General features: G+C 43.1%; 1 protein-coding gene across 1 annotated transcript in view; it reads right to left on the reverse strand.

Annotated features, from left to right (window-relative positions):
* The window catches only part of ahcy (adenosylhomocysteinase), a 102,280-nt gene that overhangs the window by 28,629 nt on the left and 60,659 nt on the right, over window positions 1–12,992 (reverse strand). Inside the window, exon 6 of the mRNA XM_043710997.1 lies at window positions 1,210–1,297. Within this exon, the coding sequence (XP_043566932.1) occupies window positions 1,210–1,297 (88 nt within the window). The remainder of the gene's footprint in view (window positions 1–1,209; window positions 1,298–12,992) is intronic.

Consider the following 12,992-nt stretch of genomic DNA (forward strand, 5'->3'; position numbering starts at 1 on the left):
TGACTGGATGGCAATGCCCTAGTGGCATTATCATGAGACTATTAATCCAGAGACCCTGGTAATGTACTGGGGAGATGGATTCAAATCCCACCCTGGGAGATGATGGAATTCAAATTGAATCTGGAATTCACAGTAAAAATCTGATGACCATGAATCCATAGTCAATTGGTTAAAAAACAAAATTTGGTTCCCGAATGTTATTTAGGGAAGGAAACTGCAGGTCCAGCTCACATATAACTCCAGATCCAGCAATGTGGATAATTCTTAATTGTGCTCTGGGCAATTAGGCTTAGGTAGTAAATGCTGACCTAGCCAGAAACACCCACATGCTGTGCTGTATGACTCCATGACTCTATAATTACCAACCCCGTGCTGTATGACATACCAGGTAAAGTTGATATAATGGTTAAGAAACTGTATTGGATACTTAGCTTTGTAAAGGTGGGTTTGTTGAAATAGGAAGTCTGTTAAACTTTACAAGTCTTTAGCTATACCTCAACTGAGCATTGTAGACATCCACGGTACATCTTAAGATAGATAGCAAGGCATTAAAAGCTACAGAGGAGGCTTATCAGAATGATTGAGGATAGTATGTGGTTTGTTTTGTGGAAACGTAGGGAAGCTTGGATTGCCATCCTTAAAACAGAGAGGTTAAGCAGCAATCAAATAAAGGCATACTATGGAAGTATCCCAATAAAGCAAGTAGGGAGAAACATTTCCCAGCGAGTTTTGAGAAGACTTGTAGCTCAGGTTGAGGTCCTGGATGTAGGTTTGCTCGCTGATATGGAAGGTTCATTTTCAGTCATTCCGTTACCATACTAGGTAACATCTTCAGTGAGCCTCTGGACACTTTGTCCAGTGGCCCACTGAAAATGTTACTTAGAATGGTGATGAAACGTCTGAAAATGAACCTTGCATCGCAGTGAGCAAACCTACATCCAGAAACATTTCCTCTGCCAAATGAGTCAGTAAACTAGCTGGCAAAAATTAAAAGAATTATTTTCTTGGCATTTGAATCATTACCTGACATGAAGCAAGATTTCATTTAAATGTTACAAAAGTAATTATATACTTGAATAGCTTGGATGTAGAACCAACACTGATGTGGCAGGCTGAGCAGTTACCAGTGATCCAATGGTTTACCGAGGGGAAACCAATATTGTACCGATTGCCAAAAATCATAGGAGTCCAGAAACAACCGTTTCTTACCTTCCCACAACGATATCTTTGCAACCAGTTGTCGTCACAAAAATATTTCCCTCTTTACATGCATCATCCATGGTGGTGACCTCATAACCTAAAAAATAATACACAGGACTCAGAATTGATGAGACAAAGAAATAGAAGGGTTTTATCTTAGTAAAGCTCAACTGAGCGAGCCCAAGTATTGGTTACTGTTACTCAATGAAATGCTCAAAATTGGAAGGTTAGTTTGGGAAGAAGGGGAGAGAGGAAGGCATTCCCTATTCTTGGATGAAAATCTACTTCAAACAAAGAAAACATTGATCTCTCAGCTATAGGTAAAATATTTGTTATTGTTTGAAACACCTTCAAAACTTTGCATATCACTTCTAACTCTTGTTGAGTATCTTAAAATTGTGATCCCTATTTACTGACATACCAACTAGTGGAAACAGAATATTCCTCTTTACTCTGTCAAAATTGTTCATAATCTTGAACACCTCAATAAGGTCATGTCAATCTTTTCTCCTTCTAACATAATAAGCTTAAGTTTTCCAATCTTTTATCTAAAATCCCTCATTCCTGGTATCATTTTACTAAATCTCCTTTGCACTCTCAAGGTTTAACATCATTCCCTAAATAAGATACCCAGAACTGAACACAATATTCGAAATGTGGTCTAAACAGTGAATTGTAGAGGTGTACCATCACTTCCTTAGTTTTATTTTCTGCCTTAATTTATAAACAAGGATCTTTCTTAACAACTGTTTCAACTTACCTGACCACCTTCATAGAATTATGCATGTGAACCTTGAGGTTCCTCTGCTCCTGTATTGTCTCTCCATGTTTCTTTTACTAAAATGCTTTACCTCATACTTCTCTGCATTGAAATTCATCTGCCAGGTGCAAGTTCACTTGGCCAACTTGTCAATGCTCCCTCTGAAGTCACTCAGCATCCTCCTCAAAGTTCACTATTCTTCCTGGCTGAGTATCATCTGCAAATAAGAGGCGGCCTGGTGGAATGACTGCTAGACTATTAATCCAGAAACTCAGCTAATGTTCCGGCCACCTGAGTTCAAATCTTGCCACAGCAGATGCTAGGATTTGAATTCAATTTTTAAAACAAAATCTAGAATTAAGGATCCACTGAAGACCACAAAACCATTGAATATCTTCATCAATGCTTGGCAAAGTCTGAGAAGATTTGTAGCTCAGGTGCTCATTGTTGTGGTTCTGTTCGCCGAGCTGGGAATTTGTGTTGCAGACGTTTCGTCCCCTGTCTAGGTGACATCCTCAGTGCTTAGGAGCCTCCTGTGAAGCGCTTCTGTGATCTTTCCTCCGGCATTTGTAGTGGTTTGAATCTGCCGCTTCCAGTTGTCAGTTCCAGCTGTCCGCTGCAGTAATCGGTATATTGAGTCCAGGTCAATGTGCTTATTGATTGAATCTGTGGTTGAGTGTCATGCCTCTAGGAATTCCCTGGCTGTTCTCTGTTTGGCTTGTCCTATAATAATAGTGTTGTCCCAGTCGAATTCACGTTGCTTGTGTGGCTACTAAGGATAGCTGGTCGTGTCGTTTCGTGGCAAGTTGGTGTTCATGGATGCGGATCGCTAGCTGTCTTCCTGTTTGTCCTATGTGGTGTTTTGTGCAGTCCTTGCATGGGATTTTGTACACTACATTGGTTTTGCTCATGCTGGGTATCGGGTCCTTCATTCTGGTGAGTTGTTGTCTGAGAGTGGCTGTTGGTTTGTGTGCTGTTATGAGTCCTAGTGGTCGCAGTAGTCTGGCTGTCAGTTCAGAAATGCTCTTGATGTATGGTAGTGTGACTAGTCCTTTGGGTTGCGGCATGTCCTCATTCCGTTGTCTTTCCCTTAGGCATCTGTTGATGAAATTGTGGGGGTATCCGTTTTTGGCAAATACATTGTATAGGTGTTCTTCTTCCTCTTTTTGCAGTTCTGGTGTGCTGCAGTGTGTTGTGGCCCTTTTGAATAGTGTCTTGATGAGACTTCTTTTGTATGTGTTGGGGTGGTTGCTTTCATAGTTTAGGAATTGGTCTGTGTGTGTGGCTGCAACACAAATTCCCAGCTCGGCGAACAGAACCACAACATTGATGAAGATAGAGTAGTGGATGTGGTCTATATGGATTTTAGCAAGGCATTAGACTCATTCAGAAAGTAAGGAGGCATGGGATATAGGGAAACGTGGCTGTCTAGATACAGAATTGGCTGCCCCATAGAAGACAGAGGGTAGTAGCGCATGAAAGATATTCAGCCAAGAGCTTGATGACCAGTGATGTTCCGCAAGGATCTGTTCTGGGACCTTTGCTTTGTAATTTTTATAAATGACTTGGATGAGGAAGTGGAAGGGTGGGTTAGTAAGTTTGCCAATGACACAAAGGTTGGAGGAGTTGTGAATAGTGTGGAGGGCTGCTGTAGGTTGCAATGTGACATTGACAGGATGCAAAGCTGGGCTGAGAAGAGGCAGATGGAGTTCAACCTGGAAAAGTGTGAAGTGATTCATGTCAGAAGGTCAAAGTTGAATGCAGATTATAGGGTTAAAGGCAGGATTCTCAGTAGTGTGGAGGAACAGAAGGATCTTCGGTCCACATCCCTTCATCCCTCAAAGTTGCCACCCAAATTAATAGGGTTGTTAAGAACAAAGAACAGAAAATTTACAGCCCAGGAACAGGCCATTCGGCCTTCCAAGCCTGTGCCGATCCAAATCCACTGTCCAGGCGCATCTTAAATAAATCTCCTTTGCCTGCCTCAACCACCTCTGCTGGCAGCGCGTTCCAGACACCTACCACCCTCTGTGTAAAGTACTTGCCGCGTATATCCCCTTTAAATTTTTCTCCTCTCAGCTTGAACGCATGACCTCGTTATTGAATCCCTCACCCTGGGAAAAGGCTCATCTCTGTCCACCCTGTCTATACCCTTCATGATTTTGTAAACCTCAATCAGGTCCCCCTTCAATCTCCTTTTTTCTAATGAAAACAATCCGCTCTTCATAGCTAGCACCTTCCATACCAGGCAACATCCTCATAAACCTTCTCTGCACCCTCTCCAAAGCATCCACATCCTTTTGTTAATGTGGTGATCAGAAATGTACACAGTATTTTAATTGTGACCGAACCAAAGTCTTGTACAATTTTAACATGACCTGCCAGCTCTTGTACTCAATCCCCCATCCAATAAAAGCAAGCATACCATGTGCCTTTTTGACCACTCTATCCACCTCCAGGGGGAATGGACCTGAACTCCCGGATTTCGCTCTGCTCATCAACTTTTCCCAAGGCTCTTCCGTTTACAGTATAGTTCTCTCTAGAATTAGACCTTTCAAAATGCATCAGCTCACATTTGCCTGGATTGAACTCCACTTGCCACTTCTCCACCCAACTCTCCAGTCTATCTATATTGAGTCATAAGGATGCTTTATGCTACTCCACCAATCTTCCTGTCATCTGCAAACTTACTGATCAGACCATCAATGCCATCTCCCAGATCATTTATGTATATCATAAACAACAGTGGCCCCAACACTGACCCCTGTGGAACCTCACTGGTCACCTTTCTACATTTCAAGAAACTCCCTTCAACTACTACTCGGTCTCCTGTTGCTCAACCAGTTCTTTATCCACCTAGCTAAAACACCCTGCACACCATGTGACTTCACTTTCTCCATTAGTTTACCATGGGGAACCTTTTCAAACGCCTTACTAAAGTTGAAGTATATTACATCTACAGCCCTTCCTTCATCTACCAACTTGGTCACTTCTTCAAAGAACTCTAATTTGGTAAAGCACAATCTCCCCTGCACAAAACCATGTTGCCTATCACTGATAAACCCATTCTCTTCCAAATATAAATAGATCCCATCCCTCAGTACCTTCTCCAGTAGCTATTTCTTTACCCATTTGTTGTTTTACCTCACACACACTGTTGGGAGGCCTATAGTACAGCCCCAACAATGAAACTATACCCGTCTCATTTCTCAGTTCTACCCATAATGTCTCAATGCTCAAGTCCTCCATAGTGTCCTCCTTTAGTACAGCGGTGATATCATCCCTGACCAGCAATGCAACTCCTACCCCTGCCTTTTACTTCCCTTCCTGTCCTGTCTGAAGCATTTATATCCTGGAACATAAAGAAAAGGTACGTTGGCTTTCATTAGCAGGGGGATTGAGTTTAAAAGCTGCAATGAAATGCTGCAACTCTATAAAGCCCTGGTTAGACCACCCTTGGAGTACTGTGTTCGGTTCTGGTCGCCGCATTATAGGAAAGATGTGGAATCTTTAGAGAAGGTGCAGAGGAGACTTACCAGGATGCTGCCTGGACTGGAGGGCATGTCTTGTGAAGTAAGGTTGAGGGAGCTATAGTTTTTCTCATTGGACCGAAGGAGGATGAGAGTATACAAGATGATGAGAGGCATAGATACAGTGGATAGGGCAGAAATGGCTCACGAGGGGACATAATTTTAAGGTGATTGGAAGGAGGTTTAGGGGAGATGTCAGAGGTCGGTTCTTTACACAGAGTGGTGGGTGCATGGAATGCACTGTCAGCAGTGATAGAGTCAGATATATCAAGGACGTTTAAGCGATTCTTGGATAGGCACATGGACGATAGTAAAATGTAGGTATGTAGGTTAGTTTGATCTTGAGTAGGATAAAAGGTCAAGGCACAACATTGCGGGGGCGGGGGGAGCAGGCCGATATTTTGCAGTACTGTTCTATGTTCCATGTTCTTAATTGTTGGGGAAAAACATCTGGTTCACTAATGTCCTTTAGAGAAGGAAACCGGATATCCCCACCTGGTCTGGCCCACCTGCTGAGAGTCTGGAGTCAATGAGGTTGACTCTCAAATGGCCTCTGAACTGGTCTAGGAAACCACTCAGTTGTATCAATTACTACAAAGCCTCAAGAAAGAAATGAAACTGGATAGATCACCTGGAAAAGACAATGGCAGAAAGCAGCTCTGTTGGACGCTGTAGAGTCTTTTTTGTTTAAAAAGCATCTGGGGTCCAGTGCCAAAATTGAGAATACTGTCAGACTAGTCAAAGAACAGCCAATCGTAATCATACTCTCAGAATCACACCATACAGATAAAGTACCACAAACCACCATCACCATTCCTGAATATACAAGACAGAGCCAGCAGAGTCGTCAGCACAGTGGCAGAGTCAGGAGGGAGTTGCCTTCTAAGTCCTTAACATTGACTCCAGACCCTATGAAATGTTAAAGCTTCAGGTTAAACGTGGGCAAGGAAACTTTCTGCTGATTACCACATAATGTAGTCCCTCAGATGATGAGCCAGTACTACTACATGTTGAAGAACACTTAAAGGAAGCATTGAGAGAAAGCAAGGGTGAGGGATCTCAATGTCCACTACCAAGACTGGCTTGGTAGCAGTACTATTGATCAAGATGGTTGGGTCCTAAAAGACATAGCTGCTAGACTGGATCTATGGCAGATGGTAAGGGAACCAACAAGAGGGAAAAACATACCTGACTTCAACCTTACCAATCTGCCAGCTAAAGTTGCATCTGTCCACGAATATCAGTAAGAGTGACCACCTTTTACTACTTGTGGAGACAAAGTCCTGCGTTCACATTGAGAAAACCCGCCATCATGCTGTGTGGCACTGAGCTAAATGGGAGAGACTTCAAATACATCAAGCAACACTAGACTGGGCATCCATGATGTACTGTGGGCCATCAACAGCAGAACTGTACTCCAGCACAATCTGCAACCTCATGTTGAATGGGGGATATGCCTGACCCTTTACCATCAAAGTCAGGGGATCAATCCTATTTCAATGGAGAGTGCAGGAGGGCATGTCAGGAAGGGGTGTCAACCCGGTAAAACCACCAAACAGGACTATTTGCGGGCAAAACAGCATAAGCAGCAAGTAATAGACAGAGCTAAGCAATTCCACAACTAATGAATTAGATTTAACTCTGCAGTCCTGCCACATCCTGTCATGAAAGATGGTGGACGAATAAACAACTCACTGGAGGTGTTTCACCAAAAATTCCCATTCTCAATGATGGAAGAGCCCAACTCTTCAGTGCAAAAAATAAGGTTGAAGCATTTGCAGCAATCTTGATCCAGAAATGCCAAAACAAAACCTATGACCACTTTCACTAGAAGGAGGGCAGCAAAACATGGAACATTAGATTAGATTACTTACAGTGTGGAAACAGGCCCTTCAGCCCAAGTCCACACCGACCCGCCGAAGCGCAACCCACCCAGACCCATTCCCCTACATTTACCCCTTCACCTAACACTACGGGCAATTTAACTTGGCCAATTCACCTAACCTGCACATTTTTGGACTGTGGGAGGAAACCGGAGCACCCGGAGGAAACCCACGCAGACACAGAGAGAACGGGCAAACTCCACACAGAGTCGCCTGAGGCGGGAATTGAACCCGGGTCTCTGGCTCTGTGAGGCAGCAGTGCTAACCACTGTGCCACCGTGCCGCCCATGCAAGTTCCCCTTTCCAAGCCACTCACCATCTTGACTTGGAAGTATACCTGTTCCTTCACTGTAGCTGGGTCAAAATCCTGGAATTCCTTCCGTAAGCGCATAATGGGTCAACTTACAGTGCATGGAATGCAGAGGTTCAAGGTGGCAACTCATCACTACCTACTCAGAGGCAACTAAGGATAGGCAATAAAAAGATAGTCAGCCAGCAATGTTCATGCACGTGTGAAAGAAAAAGATTTTGCCCTCAACTCACATCTGCAAATTGTTTATATACATAGTTATTGCTCCATATTCATGAGAGTTCCATTTATGAGAACCCCTGCAAATGATGAAATTCGCCAGTATGGAGCTCATTTAAAAGGTCAGAGAAAGGGTAAATATTATGCAATATTGAATTTTTGTTGTTACTTGTTCTTTTTATGTGGATAGATGAATTAGCAAATAGTGATTTCATGGATACAGAGGAATTACTGTAAATCAGAGAGAGTTCCAACACTGATAGGGAACACTACTTTCAACCGGTCTCTAGTCTGACAACTAGGAGAAAGTGAGGACTTTTCCTGAAGAAGGGCTTATGCCCGAAACGTTGATTCTCCTATTCCTTTGATGCTGTCTAACCTGCTGCGCTTTTCCAGCAACACATTTTTAAGCTCTCGTCTGACAACTGCCAAACTACACCTACCTATACTTCCTGTCTTTTGGCCAAATTCTAATCCACGCGGACAAAGACCCATCAATCCTAAACATTTCTAATTTAGTAACCAACTTTTTGGAAAGCATTTGATACGGTGTCCACATTGCAAGCCATATTATAGTTTTCTCTACCTGTCCTACCACCCTCAATGATTCATGCACATAGACTTCAAGGTCTCTCAGCCCTTGCAGATCTTTTGAGTGGGATTTTTTTTTTTTTTTTTAAAAAAAGGTGTCTCTCCATGATATAATAGTCAAATGTATCATCCCAAACTTCTCCACATTGGACTTGATCTGCCACCTTCTTTCTGGATTAGTAGTGCTGGAAGAGCACAGCAGTTCAGGCAGCATCCAAGGAGCTTCAATATCGACGTTTCGGGCAAAAGCCCTTCAACTCTTCTTGATCTGCCACCTATCTGTTTACTGTTCCAATGCTTCAAGATCACTGAGGTTCTACACTGTTCTCATCTCTCTTTTATAATCTTTCCAAGCTCTGGATCACTCTCAAACCTCAAAACGGTCTCCTGCACATGGCCTTGGATGTTGTAGAACAGAAGGACTTAGGGGTTCAGGCATATAATTCTTTGAAGTTTGCGTTACATATAGACAGGGCGGTTAAAAAGGTGTTTAGCCCACTTGGCTTCATTGCTCATCTTGAGTATAGGGAGCTGGGAAGTCATACACGAATTGATGAGAGTTCTTCTGGAATATTGTGTCCAGTTCTGGTTGACTAGTTATAGGAAGGATACTATCAAGCTAGGGAGGGTTCAGAAGAGATTTACCATGAAGTTGCCAGGTATGGAAGGTTTGAGCTGTAAGGAAAGACTGGATAGGCTGGGACTTTTTCCACTGGAGCATAGGAGGTTAAGACCTTAATGAAGTTTATAAAATCACGAGGGGTATGGATAGGGTTAGTGGTAGGTGTCTTTTCCCTAGAATGGGGGATTTCAAAACTAGAGGGCACATTTTTAAGGTGAGAGGGCAGAAATTTTTAAAAAAGACAAGGGGCATTTTTTTAAAAATACAGAGCGTGGTTCACCTGTGGAATGAACTTCCTGAGGAACTGGTGGATGTGGGCACAATTACAACATTTAAAAAACATTTGGGTAAGTACATGAATAGGAAAGGTTTGGATGGATATAGGTCAGGAGCAGACAGGTGGGACTAGTTTCATTTGATATTATATTCAGCATTGACTAGTTGGATCAAAGTGTTTCTGTGCTGTATGATAGTGACTCTATAGCCTCCTAGGCAACTCCTAGACACTGTTGCCTCCTTGATGCCAGGGTCAATATGTCTGAGCAGGCACAGGACATTCTGAAGGGAAAGGGTGAACAGCCAGAGGTCACGGTCTGTATTGACACTAACAACATAGGCAGAAAGAGAGGTGAGTAAAGAGTGGGCTGCTGGAAAAGCACAGGTCAGGCAGCATCCAAGAAGCAGGAGAATCGACGCTTCAGGCATAAGCCCTTCATCAGGCCATTTCATTATGTCCAAAGCATCGACTCTCCTGCTGCACTTTTCCAGCACCCCACTCTTGACTCTGATCTCCAGGATCCGCAGTCCTCACTTTCTCCGAGTGAGAGAGAGAGATGCAGTCCTGTAAAAGGAATTTAGGGTGTTAGGTAGGAAATAATACTATTAAATGCACAGCTAAAAAGTAGGTGCAGGAGACATACCTGGATCACAGGGATCTCCTCCAGTGCAGGAGGGACTTGTACAAGAAGAAAATCTAACAAAACTGGAGGAGCACCACTGTCTTTATAGGGAGGTTTATTGGAGCCACTGGAGAGGATTTAAACTTGTGTGGCCCACTGGGGTGGGGGGGGGTCAGAGCAGTAGGTCAACATGTAGAGTGGATAAAAAAAAAAGAGACACGAAAACAAGCAAATCTAGTAGGAAGAACAGTTAGGGCCAGATTAACGGCCATGGCAGGATTCACAGTCTGACGTGTATTCATTTTAATGAAAGGAGTATAAAAGGTAAAACAGATGAGCATAGAGCCTGGATTAGTGCATGGGACCATGTTGTTGTAACCATTACACAAACTTGGCTGAGAGAAGAGTAGGCCTGGTAACACAATGTTCCAGGCTGTAGAGGTTTCAGGTGTGATAGTTGGGGATGTAAAAGAGGGTGGGGGAGTTACATTACTGACTAAGAAAAATGTCACAGCTGCACTAAGATTCTTAGAGAGCTCACCCAGCAAGGAAACATGGGTGGACCTCAGGAATAAGAAATGTGCAATCACTATAATGGTTTATACTATAGGCCTCCCAATAGCCAGCAATAATTAGAGGAACAGATATGTAAGCAGATTATGGAAGGATGTAAAAACAACAGGTTTGTGGTGCCGGGTGACTTCAATTTCTCCGATATTCCTGGGTAGATCATTTTCAGGTTGGCTCAAGGGGCAAAAAAATACCACCTAACTTGATTCTGGAAGATTCTGAGCTTCAGTAAATTGTTCATGAGGCTTATTTGTGGAATGTCGGCGTCATTGCTAAGACCGATATTTCTCCATCTGTAAATGACTTGAGCTGAGTGGCTTGCTTTGGAGCAGTTAAGTGGGAGGGAGAACTCCATATTCAAAATGCACCTCTTGGATCTACACAACAGCAAATGTTACCTACATCATTCAGTACTCTACAGGTCACCATTTTTTCTCTGTCTGTCCTCATTTATCTTTCCTAGGTTATGGTGCCACCTCGTGGTCCATGCCCACTTTTTTTTGAAAGTCCCCAATTGGTAAATTCCCAATTGCTAGTCTCAAGCTCATCATTCAAACTGGTCTTTGGAATACAGTGATGGGGGAAGAGATGCTCATGATCTTAACAGACCCTGTTTGGATCAAGAAGCAGATGTAGAGAACATAGAATCATAGATGTACAGCATGGAAACACACACTTTGGTCCAACTTGTCCATGCTGACCAGATATCCTAAATTAACCTAGGAATTGCCAGCATTTGGCCCACTTCCCTCTAAACCCTTCTTATTCATAAGCCCATCCAGATGCCTCTTAAATGTTGTAATTGTACCAGCCTCCATCACTTCCTCTGGCAGTTCATTCCAAACACGCACCACCTTGTGTGTGGAAAAAAATTGCCCCTCAGGTCCCTTCTAAATCTTTCCCCTCTAACCTTAAACTTATGTCCTCTAGTTTTGGACTCTCCCACTCTGGGGAACAGATCTTGGCTATTCACTTTCTCCATACCCCTTATGATTTTATAAGCCTCTATAAGGTCAGCCCTCAATTTTTAATGCTCCAGAGAAAATACCGCCAGCCTAGTTGGGCGACACGGTGGCTCTGTGGTTAGCACTGCTGCCTCTCAGCACCAGGGTCCCTGGTTCAATTCCAGCCTCAGGCGACTGTGTGGAGTTTGCACATTCTGCCAGTGTTTGCGTGGGTTTCCTCCCGGTGCTCCGGTTTCCTCCCACAGTCCAAAGATGTGCAGGTCAGGTGGATTGGCCATGCTAAATTGTCCATAGCAATAGGTGCATTAGTCAGAGGGTAGTGGGTCTGAGTGGGTTACTCTTCGGAGGGTCGGTATGGACTGGTTGGGCCGAAGGGCCTGTTTCCACACTGTAGGGAATCTAATCTAATCTAATATTCATTGGGACTTAGCCAGGGGCTTATATTGGGCAGACTTTCTTAGATGCACCCAGGACAGATTCTTGAAACTATATATAGATTGCTCAACTAGGGAAAGGGCTGTATCAGACATTTATTGGGGAATGAGCCTGGCCATGTGATCAAAGTTTCATTGGGTGAGAATTTTGGAAACAGTGATCATAATTCCACAAGTTTTAAGATAATTATAGAAAAAAGTAACACTAATTGCCAGGCAAAAGTGGGGAAAGGCCAATTACAACTGTATAAAACAGGAACTAGAAAAACCGGATCAGGGCAGTTCTTTGAAAGTAATTCCCATTTGACATATGGGAGTCTTTTAAAAGGCAGTAGACCAGAATTCAGGACAGCATGTTCTAACAAGGATGAGACATAAGAATGGCAAGATTCGGGAACCCTGGATAACAAATGATGCTAGAAGATTAGTTAAAAAGAGAAAAAGTCACCATATGTTAAGGTTTAGGAAGCAAACCAAACAAGGGCTTTGAACATATATAGGAGGCAGAAAAGAACACTTCTCATCAATATTCACAGAGGAAAAAGACATGGATGATGGTAGGTTTAGAGAGGGGTTTATTGCTTTTTTAATGATGTGGAGGTTCCTGTGTTGGACTTAGGTGGACAAAGTTAAAAATCACACACCAGGTTATAGTCCCACAGGTTTTTTTGGAAGTACAAGCTTTCAGAGTACTGCTCCTTCATCAGGTAGCTAGCTACTGACAAGTTAGATATGTTCCCAGAGCATAAAGGGGTCTACCCCAAGATATTGAATCAGGCAAAGTTGAGGCTTTGACAGATAATTTGTACTCTAACCACAGACAAGGTCCCCGAGAGTCTTACATCAGTGGTAAGGAAATTACTGGAGAAGATTCTGAGGGATAGGATTTATGCATATTTGAAGAAAAATGGACATATTAAGAATGGTCAGCAATGGGAGGTTTTATGCGGTGGAGATCTTGTCTCAAACTTTTTGAGGAATTGACAATGATGATCAATGAGGACAAGGC

This window comes from Chiloscyllium plagiosum, chromosome 20 (assembly GCF_004010195.1).
Source record: "Chiloscyllium plagiosum isolate BGI_BamShark_2017 chromosome 20, ASM401019v2, whole genome shotgun sequence".
Classification (NCBI taxonomy): Eukaryota; Metazoa; Chordata; class Chondrichthyes; order Orectolobiformes; family Hemiscylliidae; genus Chiloscyllium; species Chiloscyllium plagiosum.